This window comes from Typopeltis vanoorti, chromosome 21 (assembly GCF_054136105.1).
Source record: "Typopeltis vanoorti isolate ZY-2024b chromosome 21, IOZ_Tvanoo_1.0, whole genome shotgun sequence".
Classification (NCBI taxonomy): domain Eukaryota; kingdom Metazoa; phylum Arthropoda; class Arachnida; order Uropygi; family Thelyphonidae; genus Typopeltis; species Typopeltis vanoorti.
The window spans coordinates 10,891,181-10,909,685 of NC_143569.1; the positions used below are offsets into that span (position 1 = coordinate 10,891,181).

The 18,505-nt window shown below is 37.7% G+C and overlaps 1 protein-coding gene across 1 annotated transcript in view; it reads left to right on the plus strand.

The window, feature by feature from the left end:
• LOC150094618 (protein eyes shut homolog) overlaps positions 1–18,505 on the plus strand; it is a 190,900-nt gene that overhangs the window by 68,616 nt on the left and 103,779 nt on the right. Inside the window, exon 3 of the mRNA XM_090411607.1 lies at positions 2,279–2,407. Within this exon, the coding sequence (XP_090267733.1) occupies positions 2,279–2,407 (129 nt within the window). The remainder of the gene's footprint in view (positions 1–2,278; positions 2,408–18,505) is intronic.

The window sequence follows — 18,505 nt, forward strand, 5'->3', positions numbered from 1 at the left end:
TTCACTTGTACAGTATCCCCTGCAAAATGATCCCTCAGTAACTTAACTAGTTCTCTGCTGTCAGCACTCATTAAAGTTATTTGCTATAATCATTCTTCCTTTCACTCACCACATAACAAGGAACTCTGGGATTTTCTTTGGCCTGCTCAGTTAATTTCCTCTCGTAATCTGTTTTTGCATTCCTTATCATGTTGTGCTTTATCTTTATACTTCCACAATTTTTTTCTTTTACTGCAACTCTCACTTCATGATGCTACTTATTCATCTAACTCTTACCTGATTTATTCTCCTGAATCCAAGAACAGTCTGATAGTGTCTTCTTCAAACACCCCTTTATAATCCCTCCATGTGCTTCTAACATCTTTCCCCTCCATATTCTTATATTATTGCATTGCTTTAAGCAGACTCCTCAGTTTATTATAATCATCTACTTTGCTGTTCCACATATGTCCATTCTTAACCAAAAATTTGCAGGTCTGGCAAACTTTTAGGTCTAAATTGCATGATCACTTGTCTGTGCAGTTAGCCTAGTGGCTATGCGCTTTGCAACCACATGCCAGGGAAAGGAGTGTCCTGGGTTCGATTCCCAGGTAGTTATCATGTAGTTGGAGAATTAAGTAATGGAGATAATGGGTTGTAGTGTAGTAGCATGTCGTCTCACAATGAGTCTGTCCTTGGACTTCTTGAAAGTGTCACGTAATGATAATGTTCTCCATATCCTACATTTGTGCCAGCCAGGCTGGCTGAGTGGTTAGCATATCCGCTCTCCAGCCAAAGGGCTGTGGGTTCGAATCTCACCGTGGGCATAGATGTTTGTGATTTTCTGTGGAAATAGTAGTGGGTGATCAGTGGTAGATGGCGTCGGTGTAGTTGCAGTCAGTTGGTGGATTGAGTGATGGAGACAGAGTTGTAGAGTAGGTGCACTCCCTCGATGAGTCTCTGGACTCCCTGGAGGAGTCAAATAATAATAATAATAATAATGTGGCTGTCTTGATCACTGCCAAGTTTTCTGATGCAGTCATTAGATCTCAGATCCAGAGTCTCCTTCAGTACATGTTGAGACAATATGTACTGGAGGAGACTCCGGAACTTCATCTATTTTCCCATAGTTGAAATTCCCCTTAATAACTACTCTCCATGCACTATTTATCCCAATTTGCTAATGCATGTTATCCAACATTCTACCTCGTGCTCTCAGCCTGTAGGAGCAATCAACTGTGTTTTTTATCCTGTTGGCCTGTTACACCAGATAGCTTCAAATGAACCCCTCTGCATCCCTGGAACATTCCCTTAAGATAATTACTCCTCATAAACCTCTTGCTCACACAACAGAAAGTGTTCCATTTCATTTACCCTTGTACTTCTCATGATTTCACACTGATGAGGATGAAATACCATGATGAATTTTTTGCCAAATACCTCGACTATATTCTCTGCAGCAGTTACCAATATACCATTTTCAACCATTAACATCAACTTGCCCATAATAATTCTTCTTTCTACCTGCCACATATTGAAAAAAACTCTAGGATTTTTCTTGGTCTGATTTACTAATGTTTGCTCATATTTTTGGTATCCATACCAAATGACACCTTCCTGGCCTGCTCTTTATCCTCTTTGTGCAATTGATTATTATAATTATTCATCTTGTGCTGCCTCCATAGTGCCATCTTCTTTTTCCAGATTTCATGCTTAATCCCTTCATTCATTCATCCATTTTACACATATCTTATTCAGTCTTTTGACCTTCTGAATAAATTCACATATTGATGCTGTGAAATAATTCTTTGTCAGTGTCCAAGTAGCATTTATCTTCTTCCCACTAACTTCTTATTCCAAGCTATCTCATAAGTTTTTCATAATCACCAGCATTATAGCATATAGTGCATTTATATCTTTTTTTTCTCACAGAACTCTTCATATGGTTAGCCATAACTCAAGTAACGACATCATTATCATACTAATCAACTGGAGAGAAGTGCAATGTCCCACTTATAATCATATCCTCTGATGAAATGATCAGATCTAAAGCTCTTGATCCTTCCACCCATAATGATTACCTTCCCTTTTCTTCATCACTATCCTCCATGATACCAATATAAACAAGCTGCAAAATAATAACTTGATGCAAGTTCTTTTATCTGTACTACACTCTTGTAGTATTCTCTACAAAAATAAACAGGATAAATATTATGATGTTATTATTTATTTTACTATACGATTAATATATTTTCAAATATTTCCCTCTGTTTTCATAATATCTTTCAATCAATTATAGGATCTTGGCAAACAGTAGAATTTGGACGACACAAAAGAGTTGGATATTTAAGATTAAATGGAATTGAAGTAAATGGGATTTCTGCTCCTGGGATGGAAACTCTCGACATCACTTCAGATTTTTTTTTAGGTAATAATATTATTTCATTTTAAGCAATAAAATATAAAACAGAGAGGGGGGAGAGAAAGTTGACTGTATGCATAATTTAAATAGTTTCAGCAATTATTTTATCATCTTGAAAACTACGTTAATGGTTTTAAAGTAACAAACCCTTGGAAATGAATATAAATGAGACACTTAATTCAAATATCTGTATTTTGTCATTTCAATAATGATATCAAGTTAATAAGGAATACAGTAATGTGCAAACCTCAATGTCCCAGATTGCCTTTTGGGAATGCAATATGGTCACTCAGGACAGTAAATAGGCAATTGTGTATGAGATAAGCAGTTCTTATCCTAAATAACAGGTCTAAATCAGCTATGCTTTTTCTCAGTGGATTTTTGATTCATGTCCAGGTGTTCTCTACTAATTATATCAGATGTTTACTTTATGTTCATCTGTGCAGACTGTGATTAACCACTTAGTTTGTCTGTAGCATGCTTTTTTTTTTTTCAGTCCCACACATGAGAAGGTTGCAGAAACCCTATAGCACAGTAGTTCCGTATGTGGGCAGCAGTTAGGCAAGAAAAACCTATTAATATTCCTACCTTCAAGACCTACCTTCTTAAAGGTGTTCTTCCCCCCCCACACACACACCCAATATAGTATCATATTACTACTCTCCACTCATTGCTGAATTCTGCCTTTTACTAACTTCCCTAATACCGTAGCCACCCTTCAACTCCTGGAATACTGATTGGTCTATAATTTGTTACCTTTGTCTTGGAGCATTCTTTACACAGCAGAGCTGTTTTGCCATCTTTTCATTCCTTTAGCACCTTCCCAGAGCTAAATGGCTTGGTCAGTAGAGTTACATAGGCTGATATCACATCTATCCCATGGTTATTTGCATTAAGGCTCTGAAATAGCTTAAGCACCTCTAGTTCATCTACCTCTTTTCTGAACATTAGTCAGTGTCATAACTGTCACTTGCAATATCCCCAGTCGTACATGCTTTATTGTGATCACTCAGTAACTCAATTATTTCCTCTGCTTCTGGTACATCCCCTACCATCAGCATTCATTAAAGTTAACCTGCCATAGTCATCCAATGACAAGTCAGGTCAAATACACTACAATTCCCTGTCACATTCTCATAATACAAAACTGATATCCCAATGAATCTCATAGCTGTATTCACATCAAAGTTCTGTAATATCCTATATGCCTCTACTTTATCTACAGCCCTTGTCACATTCTTGGCCTGATTATTTAATAAGAGTTTTGTAATTGGAGATTCTAAATGAATGGAAAGAAGATAACTACTAATAAGTGTACTAAGACATAGTTTCCACTGAGTATCACATTGATGGAACTGTACTCCAGGAAATAGATGAAGCTAGAGATTTAGGTATGGTGGTAGACAAAGAGCTAAAGTTTAGAGAACATATTGCTAATGTTGCTAAGGTAACCCATAAAATTATTTGGCTATTGAAGAACACATTAACATGTAGAGATAAAGAAGTTGTTATTCCTCTTTATAAGGTCTTGATACATCCACATATGGATTATTGTGCTCAGGTCTAGTCTCCTGGGTTTCTTGGGGATGAGAAAGCAATGCAGAAGATTCAGAGGCGAGCGATCAAGATGGCGAGTAGTCTGTGGAATGTTCCCTTAAAGCAGTGTTTCTCAACCTTTTTTGGATCATGCCCCACCTCAATATCTCAAAGATTTTGATGTCCCCCTCTAGCATAATAGTCAGCCAAATTCTGAAAAAGTATAATATAAATATGTACATGTACATTTTCTAATTTCCCCCCAAAATATTCAAATTGCCCACCTGTGGTACGTACGCACCAGATTGAGAAACATTTCCTTAGAGGATATATTGAGGGTGTGTGCATTACAAAAGTTTGTTGATAGGAGAAAAAGAGAGGATATGATAGAAACATTTAAGCTGCTTAAATGATTTTATAGAATTGACGCAGAGGAAATGTTTCAGCTTGTGGCTAAAGGAATCAGAACAAGGGATCATTCCTGGAAGCTGAATGAAGGTGTGGTTAGTAGAGGTGTGAGGACTATATTTTTTTTCATGGAGAGTTGGAAATGAGTGGAATGAGTTGCCATAGTCAGCTGTGAGTGTTTTGTCTGTTAATGGGTTCGAGGAGAGGTATGATAGATTGTGTGGATAGATTGGATTACCCGTGGTGTACAATAATAATATGGATGTAAATAGAATTGGCCAAAATAGTAAATAGTTTATTACTTATGTACTATAACAAGGTGGCAAATACCTTGGACTGGGGAAATGCATTTACAGTGATGTACTTGGCTTTTGATAGACTGCCACATCACAAGTTCTTAAGTAAATTGAAACAGATGGGATTAGATAACAGACTTCTGAGTTGGATCAGTGACTAGCTGTCAGATAGGTATCAGAAAGTTGCATATGGGGATGCAGTATCCCGAAAGAGGAAAATCACTAATGGTGTATCGCAGGGGTCAGTTTTGGGACCATTGTTGTTCAATTTGTTAATGATATTGGGATGGAACTAGTGATATGCAGCTGATTGCGGATGATGCATAACTGGGGAGAGAAATGCAGTGTCAAGCAGATGTTATGGTCTTACAAGAGGATTTGAATAGACTAAATAAATGGGCAGGTAAGTGGAAATGTCAGTTCAATGTTGCAAAATGTAAGGTTTTGAGATTTGGTAAGCAACAATGGGATGCAAAGTATACACTTGGTGGGGAAACTTTAAATGAAGTAGAGCAGATGAGAGCTAGGAGTGTTGGTGGAAAGGACCCAAAATTCAGGGGCCACATTTCACAAGTTGTGAAGATGTCTCATCAGGACCCCTCACATGCAGAAATAGAGAGGTTATGATTCCATTGTATAAGGCCTTGATCAGGCCTCATATGGATTATGGTGCACAGATTTGGTTGCTGGGTTTTCATAGTGATAAGGATATGTTGGAAAGGGTCCAGAGAAGATTTACAAAGGTGGTCAGTGGTCTTTGGAATGTGGAGTTGAAAGTTTATTTTTCACTAGGTTAGACTATAATAAATTTAGTTTAATCCTTTATCCCAGTGAGAGCAAACAAAGTTTGCATCTGAAAATATCTTCAGGACTGAATATAGTGTTGTACTATCTTACCTGGGTAAGTAGTACAACACCATGGCAACTCGTAGCAAGGGTGGAGCAAGCTACCAACACTCCTATCCCAGTATCTCCCAGAATACAAAACACATCTCCTTGTGGATATGTATATGCATTAAGGGATTGGCCACTACCCAGACTAGTTTCGACCTCAACTGAAGATATTTTCAGGCGCAAACTTTGTTTGCTCTCACTGGGATAAAGGAATGTGGAGTACGAGGACAGATCGAGAGAATGTAAGCTGCAAAGTCTCATGTTGGGAAAGCAATAGGAGGATGGGGGGGGGGTATGATTGAGACATATAACCTAGTCAGGGGGTGTTATCAAATGATATGAAAGTGATTTTTCATGGAATGGAAGAGTGGGAGGAACAAGAGGCCATCACTGGAAACTGCATAAAGAGGGCGTGAGCAAGAGGAGTGAGCGAGAGGGTGGTTGGTAAGTGGAATGCATTGTCTGAGTGTGTTGTGAATTTAGACACATTGATTCTTGTCCACTTTACCATTGATTTCTGTCTGTTTTCAATGTGATTATTGCCCACTTTATCAAACTTTTTTCTCCTCAGTATCACTTCTACACACTCTCTGAACATTCGCACAATCTTCAACTACCATATCAGTACGATGCCAAGTTCTCTACTCATATTTAAGCAAGCTTCATGATTCATAAGAATATAGCATTTGCTACATACCCACACTCATTCATCCTCTCTACATAAATATTTTCCCATGTGTACATACTACATTCATGGCACTACCATTTTGGAGAAATCCATGCCATTTACTTTGTCTTCCATACTGATCTACACAATGATTTACCTTTCACTGCTATGTTGTATCTGTGTGCTAACAAAAACAATGAATTTATGATAATGTTGCCTAGAAAATTTATCCAAACACTGCAGGCAACACTCAAATATCTTATAGTAATAATTAACTATACTAATTAACTATAATAATTAATAGTAATAATTAACTGTAATAGGCACACATATAAATATAAAATTTACTTATCTTGCTGCAGCCCACGTGATGACCAGTATTTAATTCACACCACCTAACATTGTATCAATAAATCACTGTTAACAAAACAACCTCCTCCAACTATAAGAAACACCCTCTACATCGATGATTACACCATCTTGTCATTCGTGCATTTTTGCAGCAGATGTGGTTGTCATCCTGAACCAGAACTCAGACTAGGACAAACTTTAATTCATTTTCACCAGAAACCAATTTCTTGGAGCTCATAGTTGACAACAAAGTCACCTTCCTCCTTCATATATGTCAGTTGCAAGATAAGTGACGCAAAGCAGTGAACATCCTTTGCACCCTGTCTTCTTGCGATGCTGACAGATGTTCTTTGTTTCAGTTTGTACAGGGCACTGATTAGATCTAAACTTGATTACAGATCCGAACCAGGGAGTACCTTGCTATGGCTAGACCCTATTTACCATCAAGCCATAAGAATAGAAACTGGAGCATTTCAAACTTTGCCGATCTCTAGATTTTATTTCGAAGCAAATGAACCGTCATTGTTACTTCAACATCAACAGCCATCTCTATTATATGCTAGAAAAATAAAATGTTTCCTTGCTACCATTGATAGTTATTAAATTGATCCTTCCTTTTATTTGCCACATAGCAAACTAAATCTTTGGAGTTTTTATTTAGTCTGCTCAACTAGTCTCCTCCATGAAAAACATTTTGTGCACAAGTTTACAGTTTTTTCAGATTCAACATGAGTGATAATGTAATGGTTTTCATATTAATGTTGTCCTTTTTTTGTCTAGCTATAGCCTCCAAAATTGCAAGCACTCAATTCACTTAAATACACATAGCTACAATAATTCATCACTGTTTGCATGAGTTCAAGTGACTGTATTGTCTAGACAGTAGACACTAAATAAATATGCCTCTACAACATGCTGAGAGCATATTAAGTTGGAATAGGTTAGAGTAATATTGGAGTGGAGTCATAGAAATCATGAAATAAAATAAGAGACAAGTATAATTTATCATATAATTCATTTTTATAGTACATTCAGAAATTGCTGATCTATAAATTAGAAATTCTGAAAGGAAAAATTTAGTACATGCAGTTACTAGGTGCGTGCACTTCCTTTTATGACTAGTGTGTGTGCACACACGTGTGCAAAGCTTAAAGGGAACATTGGTCTCCTGACACAATCAGTTTTTATCTTCTTTACCAAACTGGTCACTCTTCTGACTTTTTCCCTGTCTCTTTATATACCCTCCACAGCTTTTTTCTTGTTCAGTAACTTCCACTTAATGGAAGTTACTGAACAAACAAGATAGAAGGTTAAACAAGATAGAAGTTGGATGCCATTCATCCAACTTCTATCTTGTTTAACCTTGTGATTCTGGGTATACACTCTGATACTGCTTCCTTCATACACCCCCATGACCATTTTCTGTGTATCTCACATCTTTATCCTCCACATTCTTATGTCATGGAACTGAACTTAGCTGGATTCTCAGTTTGTCATGATCACCTGCTTTATAATACCACATATATTATTATTATTATTATTATTATTATTATTATTATGACACCTCCAGGAAGCCTGACTCGTTGAGGGAGGGTACTCTACAACTCTCTCTTTCCACCACTTAATCCACCATCTACACAGAACATTTCTACCATCATCATCATCTTCTACTGCTCACCACTACCACTAGTATTTTTTTTTTGCCTATAAATTGCATCTATTCTGTTTGATCTGTGTATGCTATGTGGCAAAAAAACCTGCTATTTTCATATAGGATAAGCTAACTGACCTTCAATTGAAAAGGCCTATATAAAGATTCCTCTTATCACAATGAACTCATATAATGGTAATTTCTCTGGTCATAGCTTCATGATCACCCAATTTATTCACATAACTTCATGACTGGCCGATTCATGATCGGCCAATCATTCAGTGATCATAAGGTCATGACTTGGGAGGTGGCTAAAGGAGTGGAATTTACAATTAAGACAGGGTACATGTGGAATTACCAGGCTGGTAAGTATGACAAGCTTAGGTGTGTGCTTGGCTCAGTGCCATGGCATGTAAAACTGCAAGGGCTGGATGTTGATAGTGCATGGGAGGTGTTTAAGAAGTGTTTCCAGGAGGCAATGGTTGACTGTATATCAAGAGTCCAAATAATAAATCAAGTAGGGGTTAAATGGATGATTAACACCATTAAGCTTGAGCTGGAAAAAAAGAAACAACTGTGGAGGGAATTTAAGGAGAAATGTGACCAGCAGGTGCAGGAACAGTATAAAGCTCAGGCCAGGATGGTAACAAGGGTGGTAAGAAAAGCAAAAGCGGATTACGAAAGAAAATTGGCCATGCAGGCTAAAGAGAATCCTAAACAGTTTTTTCAATATGTTGCAAGTAAAAGGAAAAATGTTCATGGTAGAATGATCTTAAAAAATGCTGAGGGTAGGGAGGTAATCGAATCAGTCGATATAGTGGAATTACTGAGCGAGCACTTTGCAAGAGTATGTCATTCACGTGGTGACATTGCAGGAATGGAAGAACCAAAAGCTTATACTGGAATTGTGATGAATGAAGTAGAGGTAACTAGTCTATTACAGAACCTCAATGTCAATACATCTGTGGGATTGGATAGTATACCAGCTTGTGTCGTACGTGAAGCGGCTAAAGAATTGTCAGTGCCCTTGACCATTTTGTTTAATTTGAGCCTTGGGTATGGGTCAGTCCCAAGGGGGTGGAAAGAGGGGAAAATAGTTCCGCTGCATAAAGGTGGTTCCAAGGCTGCTGTTGAAAATTACCGGCCAATCAACATAACAGGAATCATTATCAAGGTCTTGGAGAAAATAGTCAAGAGGAAAATACAAGATTGGATAGAAGAAAATGGGATACTGTATCGGGGATAGCATGGTTTTGTGAAGGGTAGGTCATGCCTCAGAAACTTGCTCATGTATTATAACACAGTGACGGCTGAACTGGATAAGGGTAATGGATTTACAGTGATTCTACTGGACCTTGCTAAGGCCTTTGACAGGATACCACATGGAATTCTAATCAGTAAATTGTAGCATATGGGGATGGATATAGGGTTGGTGAGATGGATAGGAGGGTGGTTGATGGAGAGATATCAGAGAGTGGTTTATTCAGGTGTAGAGTCCACAAGACGGCCTGTGACTAGTGGTGTGCCACAAGGATCTGTTCTTGAACTACTGCTGTTTAATTTGTTCATTAATGATATAGGAAAGGATCTCAGAGGAACAGTTCATTTGTTTGTGGATGATGCAAAGTTGGGTAGGTCAATAGTGAATGCAGATGACATCAAATTTTGCAAGATGATTTGGATAGATTGGAGGTCTGGGCTAAGGAGAATGGATGTCAATTTAATGTGGCAAAATGTAAGGTTATACATTTTGGGGTGAAAAGATTAGCAGCAGTTTACTACATTGGTGGAACTGTACTCCAGAAAATTGATGAGGCATGAGATTTAGGAGTGTTGGTGGATAAGGAGTTGAGTTTAGGGGGCACTTGCAAAAGTGGCCAAATCAGCTCATCAAATCACTTGGTTGCTGAAGAATACGTTGACAAGCAGAGACAAGCAGGTTATTGTTCCTCTGTATCGAGCCTTGATAAGACTCTATCTCGACTACTGTGCCCAGATTTGGTCACCTAGGTTTCTTCTTGATGGGGAGGGAGGTGGAGAGGATTCAGAGGCGAGTGACCAAGATGATAGCAAGTCTGTGGAATGAACCTTATGAGAACAGGTTGAGGATTTGTGGGTTGCAAAAATTGGTTGATAGGCGGAGGAGTGGAGATATGATTGAGACATTCAAATTACTGAAGGGTTTCTATAAAATTAATTCAGAAGATATTTTTGAGAACAGGGCTGGTTGTGGGAGGACTAGGGGACATCCATGGAAACTGGGCAAAAGTGTGGTTAGTAAAGGTGTTACAGCTGGGTTCTTTACTTTTAGAGTGGTGAATGAGTGGAATGCGCTCCCAGAGTCTGTGGTGGATGCTGTGACAGTGAATGAGTTTAAGGCGAGGTATGATAGATACTGTGTGAATGTCAAATAGTTGTGATGAATATGATTTGGGGCCTCCCTCGATGAGCCTAATGACTCCCTGGAGTTGCCCGTAATAATAATAATAATCACTCTCCATGTTTGGGGGCAATGTAATCACAGAGTCACAGTGAAGTCCTCTCATGTTATCACAGATCCAGCACTCTTTGACCCAATTTTACATGCTGTTTCAAGTAATTATCTCTTAGTAACTGTATAAATTCCATTTCATTATTTTCCTGTGACCATCCTCCTTCCTGTTTATATTTCCACATTGACTTCCTCCATAACTATTTGCCTTGTGTTAATTGTGCTAATTAGTTGATGCGTGCTATCTACATTTTTTGTGCCTTCACCCCCCCCCCCCCCCCGTATATCATCCCATTGACCTGTATCTCACACAAGATAGTCTCTAATGCACTGGCCTCAGCATCCCCAGCTTGATGCTGAATTCCTGTTCTTTTTTTGGCCTTAATTCTGCTTTCATTAGCAAAACCCCTCTATCTTATTTGAAAATATTATATGCATTGCATTCTGTCCTTGTTACTATATCATTATCTATCAACTAAGTCTTACTAATGCCTATAACTTTTGGCCAAGTTGAGCTAACAAATGCAAAGAGCTCTACCTCCCCCCCCCCATCCTTTATTTAGATACTTCTGGCATTAGTATACAATAGCTTGTGGTATCTACTTTGGCCCACAATCTTCCCCACACCTGGTAGTCTATTCCACTCAGTTTCTGAATCTGTAGAGCTTCATTCAGTAATATCCGATTGCTCTTCCACTCATTTTCTTCAAAAATGTCTGAACACAATTGTCTAGTAAAAAAACATGTAAAGGAAATACATCCAGTATAAATTTTTAAAAAAATTATACAAATTCAAACCTGGTATTTATCATTCAAGTAAATCTAATTGTAATGAATAGCATAAAAAAATAGATACGTTTTATTTGATGTTTGGAGCTATCTTGTTAGTACAGTGATCCTGTCCTTAATTGTCGAAATGTTCATTATCTATCAGTGAAAATATTTTCTCATTCTCTCCCCTGCACATGGGGCTCAATGGCCTGTCACATCCAAAATAACTTGGCTTCTTTAAAACCTAAGCAAACCTAAGGTATGACAGCTATCAGAAAATTATTTAGGTTTCAAAGTAACAGTATTCTTTAATTCTGGCAATTTACCTGTTTTATAATAGTATTATTATTACGGGCAACTCCAAGGAGTCCTTAGACTCATTGAGGGAGGCCCTAAACATCATATCAAGAACAACTATTTGGCATTCGCACAGTACCTATCATACTTTGCTTTGAACTCATTTACAGTCATGGCATCCACAACAAACTCTGGCAGCTTATTCCACTCAATCACCACTCTCCAAGTAAAAAACCTAGTTTTAACACCCTTGCTAACTACACTCTTGCTCAGTTTCCATGGATTGCCCCTACTTCTCCCATCACCAGACCTGTTCTGAAAAATTTCCTCTGAATTAATCTTGTAAAAACCCTTCAGTAATTTGAATGTCTCAATCATATCACCCTTTTCCACCTATCAACCAATTTCTGTAACCCACAGATCTTCAACCTGTTCTCGTAAGGTTCATTCCATAGACCAGCAATCATCTTGGTCACTCGCCTCTGGATCCTCTCAATCTCCCCCCCCCCCCCCCATCAAGAAGAAACCCAGAGGCCCTGATCTGGGCACAGTAGTCAAGAAGGGGGTCTTATCAAGGCTCGATAAAGAGGAACAATAACTTGCTTATCTCTGCTCATCAAAGTATTCTTCAATAACCAAGTGATCTGATGAGCTGATTTAGCCACTTTTGCTATGTGCCCCCTAAACTTCAACTCCCTATCCACCAACACACCCAAATCTCTGGCTTTGTCAACCTCCTGGAGTACAGTTCCACCAATGTGATATACTGCTGCTAACTTTTTTTTCACCCAAAATGCATAACCTTACACTTTGCTACATTAAACTGACATCCATTCTCAATAGCCCTTACTGCCAATCTATCCAAATGATCCTGCAAAATTTTAACATCATGTGCATTCACTACTGCCCCACCTAACTTTGCATCATCAGCAAATAAATGAACAGTTCCTCTCAGATCCTTTCCTATATCATTAATGAACAAATTAAATAGCAGTGGTACAAGAACAGAACCCTGTGGCACACCATTAGTAACAGGCCTTCTTTTGGACTCCACTCCTGAATAAACCACTCTCTGATATCTCTCCATCAACCACCCTCCTATCCATCTCACCAACCCTATATCCATCCCCATGTGCTGCAGTTTACTGATTAGAATTCCATGTGGTATCCTGTCAAAGGCCTTAGCAAAGTCCAGCAGTATCACTGTAAATCCATTAACCTTATTCAGTTCAGCCGTCACTGTATTATAAAACTTGATCAAGTTACTGTGGCATGATCTACCCTTCACAAAACCATGTTGTCCTCCATATAGTATCCCATTTTCATCTATCCATCCCTGTATTTTGCTCTTGACTAATATCTCCAAAACTTTGACAACGATTCCTGATATGCTGATTGATCAGTAATTTGCAACAGTCTTGGAGCCTCTTTTATGCAATGGAACTATTTCCCCTCTTTCCACCTCCTCAGGACTAACCCAGAACATAGTATATTTTAAATATCCCCAATGAAATAATCCAAGCATTTTAACTCAGGAGACTTTGGAGTTCATTCAACTTGGCTTCTCTAGTCTATCAGTTAGGGAATTTTCTATTTAACAAAAGGCATCTTCATATTAAAAAAAAAAAAAATGATATTTCATTATCTCCCAAAAATTTTGCTTTTTTTTTTGTTTATTTAATCTGTAGCATGCATAAGAATGGTTCTGTCATTTTCTATCATAGACTGTGTTCATGGAGAGCCATAATAATTTGAAAAGAAACAAAATAAAAATTATCCTAAAATTCTAGAAGCCTACACCACATTATACACAGCATGTTATAGTAACATCATGATGTTAATACCAAGTGTCTTTTCACTTTTATTATTTTTGATGGTGCACAAATTTTGTCACTTAGTGAGAAATAACTGCACTACTTACTAAAAGCCTAAAGTGTCTTAAAGTGACAATAGGAGAGTGAAGTTTTTGCATTAGCATCAAAAACGAGGTGGAAGAATAAAAAGATAAGATTTATTTTAAATTTAGATCGAATCTTGCCTCGATTGATTATTTTATATTTTAGATATATATTTTAGTATATTTTGTCTTTGCTTTGTACTGTGTCTTTCTATAATGGTGGCTGCTGTAATTTTATTGAGGTGAAAAGGTAAAGAGGTGCTCATCATAGGCCTAGAGTAGTTAGTATAGGGGCGCGAGAGAGCCCGATAGTATTAGGAGAAAAAAAAGACAGATAGATAGTATCAGAGATCGAGAAAAGGCCTTAGCTCTTTTATATCATCATATAGCCAAAGGCTATCAGTTTTCCATTTTCACCAATCTCACTCAGATGAACAACAAAAAGACCAACTGAAACTAAAGTACGAAGATGACTGATACCCACGTAGTTAGCCTTATTTGAGTTAACCGCCTTGAGTTGGTCTTTGGTCTTCTCTGCCTGGGATTGCTCTCCAGTTATCCCTGCAATTGACTATAAGACCACATTGAATTAAGAGGTAAAAAAAATGCTCATAGCAAGAATAGACAGAATTTTATCCCCTGGTGAATATTGCATAATGTGGATTGTCTGCATCATCTAGTCAAAAATTTGATATCTCCTAGAATGCTTCTTTCTAAATTCAAAAATCGTCTGACTGAACAATAAAATTTCCACAGTACAATATAATAAATCATTTGGATGTCATATTGCTGGTTTTCAAATCCATGTTTCTTTCTTACCTTCCATAAATGTTATTTTAATTCATTAATTATAAAAATCAAAATTCTCTTCCCATTGCTGACAAGTGGTGGGTACTGCAAAAAAATAACCTGTTCTGTTGTAAGTAATGGGAAGCCCAACACATTACATAATAAGAGAGCAGCTGTAGACTGCATGTTCTACTGTTTCCAATCAGTAGCATATGTCACAGATAGGATCTCCGATGTTAAAGTACCTCCATTGATGGCATTGACTGGAAGGCAGCCATATGCAGTTCTCCAAGCAAGATCCCTCCTGTTAGGGAATACTTGGAACTTCAATAAGTTATGAAACAAAGTATTGTTGTCAGTACCCAACTGTGGAAGTTTTTGGCAAAAGAGATTAAAGATTTCTTTATACCAAATTTTATTTTTTTAATGGAAAGAATGTCAATGCAACAGTGTTGTAGCAGTCTTAGAGTTAAGCACAGAGTGTTGTAGTATTCAGGAACAATCTTAGCTTTTGGACCTTTATAATCATTTAGTCCAAGCAGGGGGGAAATGAAAACCCAGTTAGTACAGGAGAAGGTCTGCACATGTGTGATTGGTCTGCAATATTTTATGGATTTTTGAAGCATTGCTTAAATAGCAGAATTTTAAGACTGGAAGCCCAAATTCTTCATGTTTCTTTGATAGTTGAAGAAATTCCTTTTTAACTTCTTGGTATCAGCTGGACCAAAAAAATTGCACAGGCTTACTATATTATTGCTTTTCTTCAGCTTCTGTGATGTCTGTAATATTTATTATGTATAACTGATCAGTAAAGATTATGGTTTTGAGTACTATGGCTTTAGAAGAAAATGAAAGTGTCCCTATTTTCCAGTCTTCTAAGGTTTCAAAGTTCTTGTACATAAGTTCGTGAACTGGTAATATTGGGTGTCAAAGGGGAATTCCAAATACAATAAAGGGGGGGGGGGTTCTCTCTTAGGAGTTAATCCAAAAGGAATGCCTCCAAGTTTTCACTTTTCAAAAACTTTTAATCCACTGATCTTGATGAATTTTTCCAAATACCAAAAAAGTGTATTGAGGTCTCATCAGTGGGAGCTAGACCTAGTAATGATACTAAGGTTGAAGTAATGCAGAAGTCATATTTCCATATAGAAGTAGTCAAAAGGTGTTACACCTTATTATTAAAATTCTTTGGATTAGAGATAGATGATATCTTCAGCCAAAAAGCTGTGGGTTCGAATCCCACCATGGCCATGGATGTTTGCGATTGTCTGTGAAAATACTAGTGGTGGTGGTAGGCAGTAGATGGCGCTGGTGTAGATGATGAGATGTAGAGTAGGTGCTCTCCCTCAATGAGTCTTAGGACTCCCTGGAGGTGTCATGTAATAATAATAATAATGTTAAAAGTTTTTTCCATTAGGTTAAACTATAAATTAAAGATGCCAAGAAATTATATTCTTGGTTTCATCCTTTATCCAAGAGTAAGCAAACAAAGTTTGCATGTGAAGTAACTTCACGGTTTGCTACTTATATATAGAGGCTAATGACTTCACATCAGTTGATTAGTATCCCATAATGCAATGCACTTTCAACATCTATCTCTAACCAAGAGTATTTTAGTAATAAGGTATGATACCTTTTGACTACTTCTATATGGAAATATGACTTGTGCATTACTTCAACATTGATATCACTTCTCGATCTGGCTTCCACTGATGACACTTCAATAAAGGTGAAAACTGGTCTGGGTAGTCACCCTTCCCATAATGCATATCATTATACATGTCCATAAGGATATGTGCATTGGATTATGGGATATTGAGACAATTGATGTGAAGTCATTAGCCTCTATATACAACTAGTCCAGAAGTGAAGTTACTTCACGTGCAAACTTTGTTTGCTTACACTTGAATGAAGGATGAAGCCAAAGAATATAATTTCTTGGCAACTTTAATTTATGGATGAAGGAAGAGATTAAGCATGTGATACAGAATAAAAAGGTATTATGGAGGCAACATAAGATGAATGGTAATAATCAATTCCACAAGGATTACAAAGAACCGGCAAGGAGAGTGACTCAGTAGGTAAGGACAGCAAAAGTGCAGTATGAGTAGCAGTTAGCTAATGAAGCCGAAAAAAAATTCTGAGTTCTTCCAATATGTAGCCAGCAAGATGAAATAATAATTATTGAAGGTTGACATTGATTGGAGAAAATGGTATAAGAACAACTGCTGTGGAGAATATATTTGACATATTTAATGAGCAGTTCATGAAGGTATTTCATTCTTCTGAATGTGGCAATGTATAGAGATTGAGAGTAGTGGATGATAAGGAGGGGAGACTGACTGTAAGTCAGCTAGTGGTATATAGGAAATTAAGCAAACTTGATATTCTGGCATTACAAGAAGATTTGAATAGATCAAGTGAGTGGGCATTCAAGTGGGGATGACAGTTCAATGTTGTAAAATGTAAGGTTTTAAAATTTGAGAAACAAAGATGAGATGTAGAATTTATGCTTGCTGGAATATATTGTTGGAGGTGGAAGAAATATGAGATCTTGGAGTGATAGTGAATAAGAATCTAAAATCTAGAGGACATACTGCCAAAATTGTGAGGACAACACAACGAGTTCCGGGAAAGATGTGGAAGACACTGACTTATAGAAGTAAAGAGATTCTGCTTCCATTGTATAATGTTTTGATTAGGACACACATGAACTTCTGTGCACAGATTTGATCACTTGGTTTTCAAATGGTGGGAGATATGTTGGAACAGGTCCTGAGAAGAATTACTAAGCAAGTTTCTTATCATTGGAATGTTGAATATGAAGAAATGTTGAGAGGGAGGGTGATATAATAGATACATACAAGTTGGTAAGGGGTTGCTAAGGAATTAAGAGGTTTTTCATAAAATGGTGGGAGATTGGAGAACAAGAGGTTATCCCTGGAATCTGTATAAGGAGGATGTGAGCAAGGGAGTGAGATGCTGGTTTTTTTGCATGGAGAATTTTGAATGTTTGGAATGCATTGCGTGAGTGTGTGGTGTCTGCAGAGAATTTGAATGTGTTTAAGGTAAGATGTGTGGTAAAGGGACATCCTGGGGCGGGGGGGGGGGGGGTGATGATAATAATATTCTCATCACCATGAAAACCAGGGCACCAAATCTGTGCATGTATATATGGTCGTGGAATTTGCTATCCATTGATGAGAGTCTGCATACCCTGTTGGGTAACTATACTAGAGGAAGTAACACAGGCAGAGGGTATCTTGGGGGTGGTGTTTGATAGAAATTTGAATCTTAGGTGACCTATTATAGAGGTGATGAAAGTAATCCACAGGATTGCTACAATACTGAGAAGGGATAACCAATAGAGATAGAAATGTGTTATTGATTCCATTGTGCAACCCCTGATCACACCACATATGTATTACTTGTGCTTAAATCTGTTCACTGAAATATGCAGCAGATAACTTAAACTTGGAGAAGGTGCAGATGTGAATAATAAAAATGATATCAGGACTGTATGAGTAGAATGTTAATTATGAGGTTAGACTTCGAACACATGGACTGCAGAATTGGATTGAAGATGTGATATAGTCACGACCGGTGGCGTATCTAGGAGGGGGCGGTCCGCTCCAGGTGACACTTTTTTGGGGACGGCACTTTTCACATGACACAATTTTATTTTTCGATGATTCTTTTATTATTATTATTTGACACCTCCAGGGAGTCCAAAGACTCATCAAGGGAGGGCACCTGCTGTACAACTCTGTCTCCACCACTCAATCCACTAACTACGCCAACATCATCTACTGCCAACCACCACCACGACCACTAGTATTTCCACAGACAATCACAAACATCCATGCCCACGGCGGGATTCGAACTCACAGCCTTTTGGTTGGAGAGCGGATAGCTAACCACTAATGTTAACTTAGTAATAATTAGTTTTTAACAACTAAAATAAACAAAGTGTTTTAATTTTTCTTATACGTCATATTGACTTTTTGTATTATTTTTGGTGTATTAAGAGGGACGGCAAACTCAGGAACCGCCCCA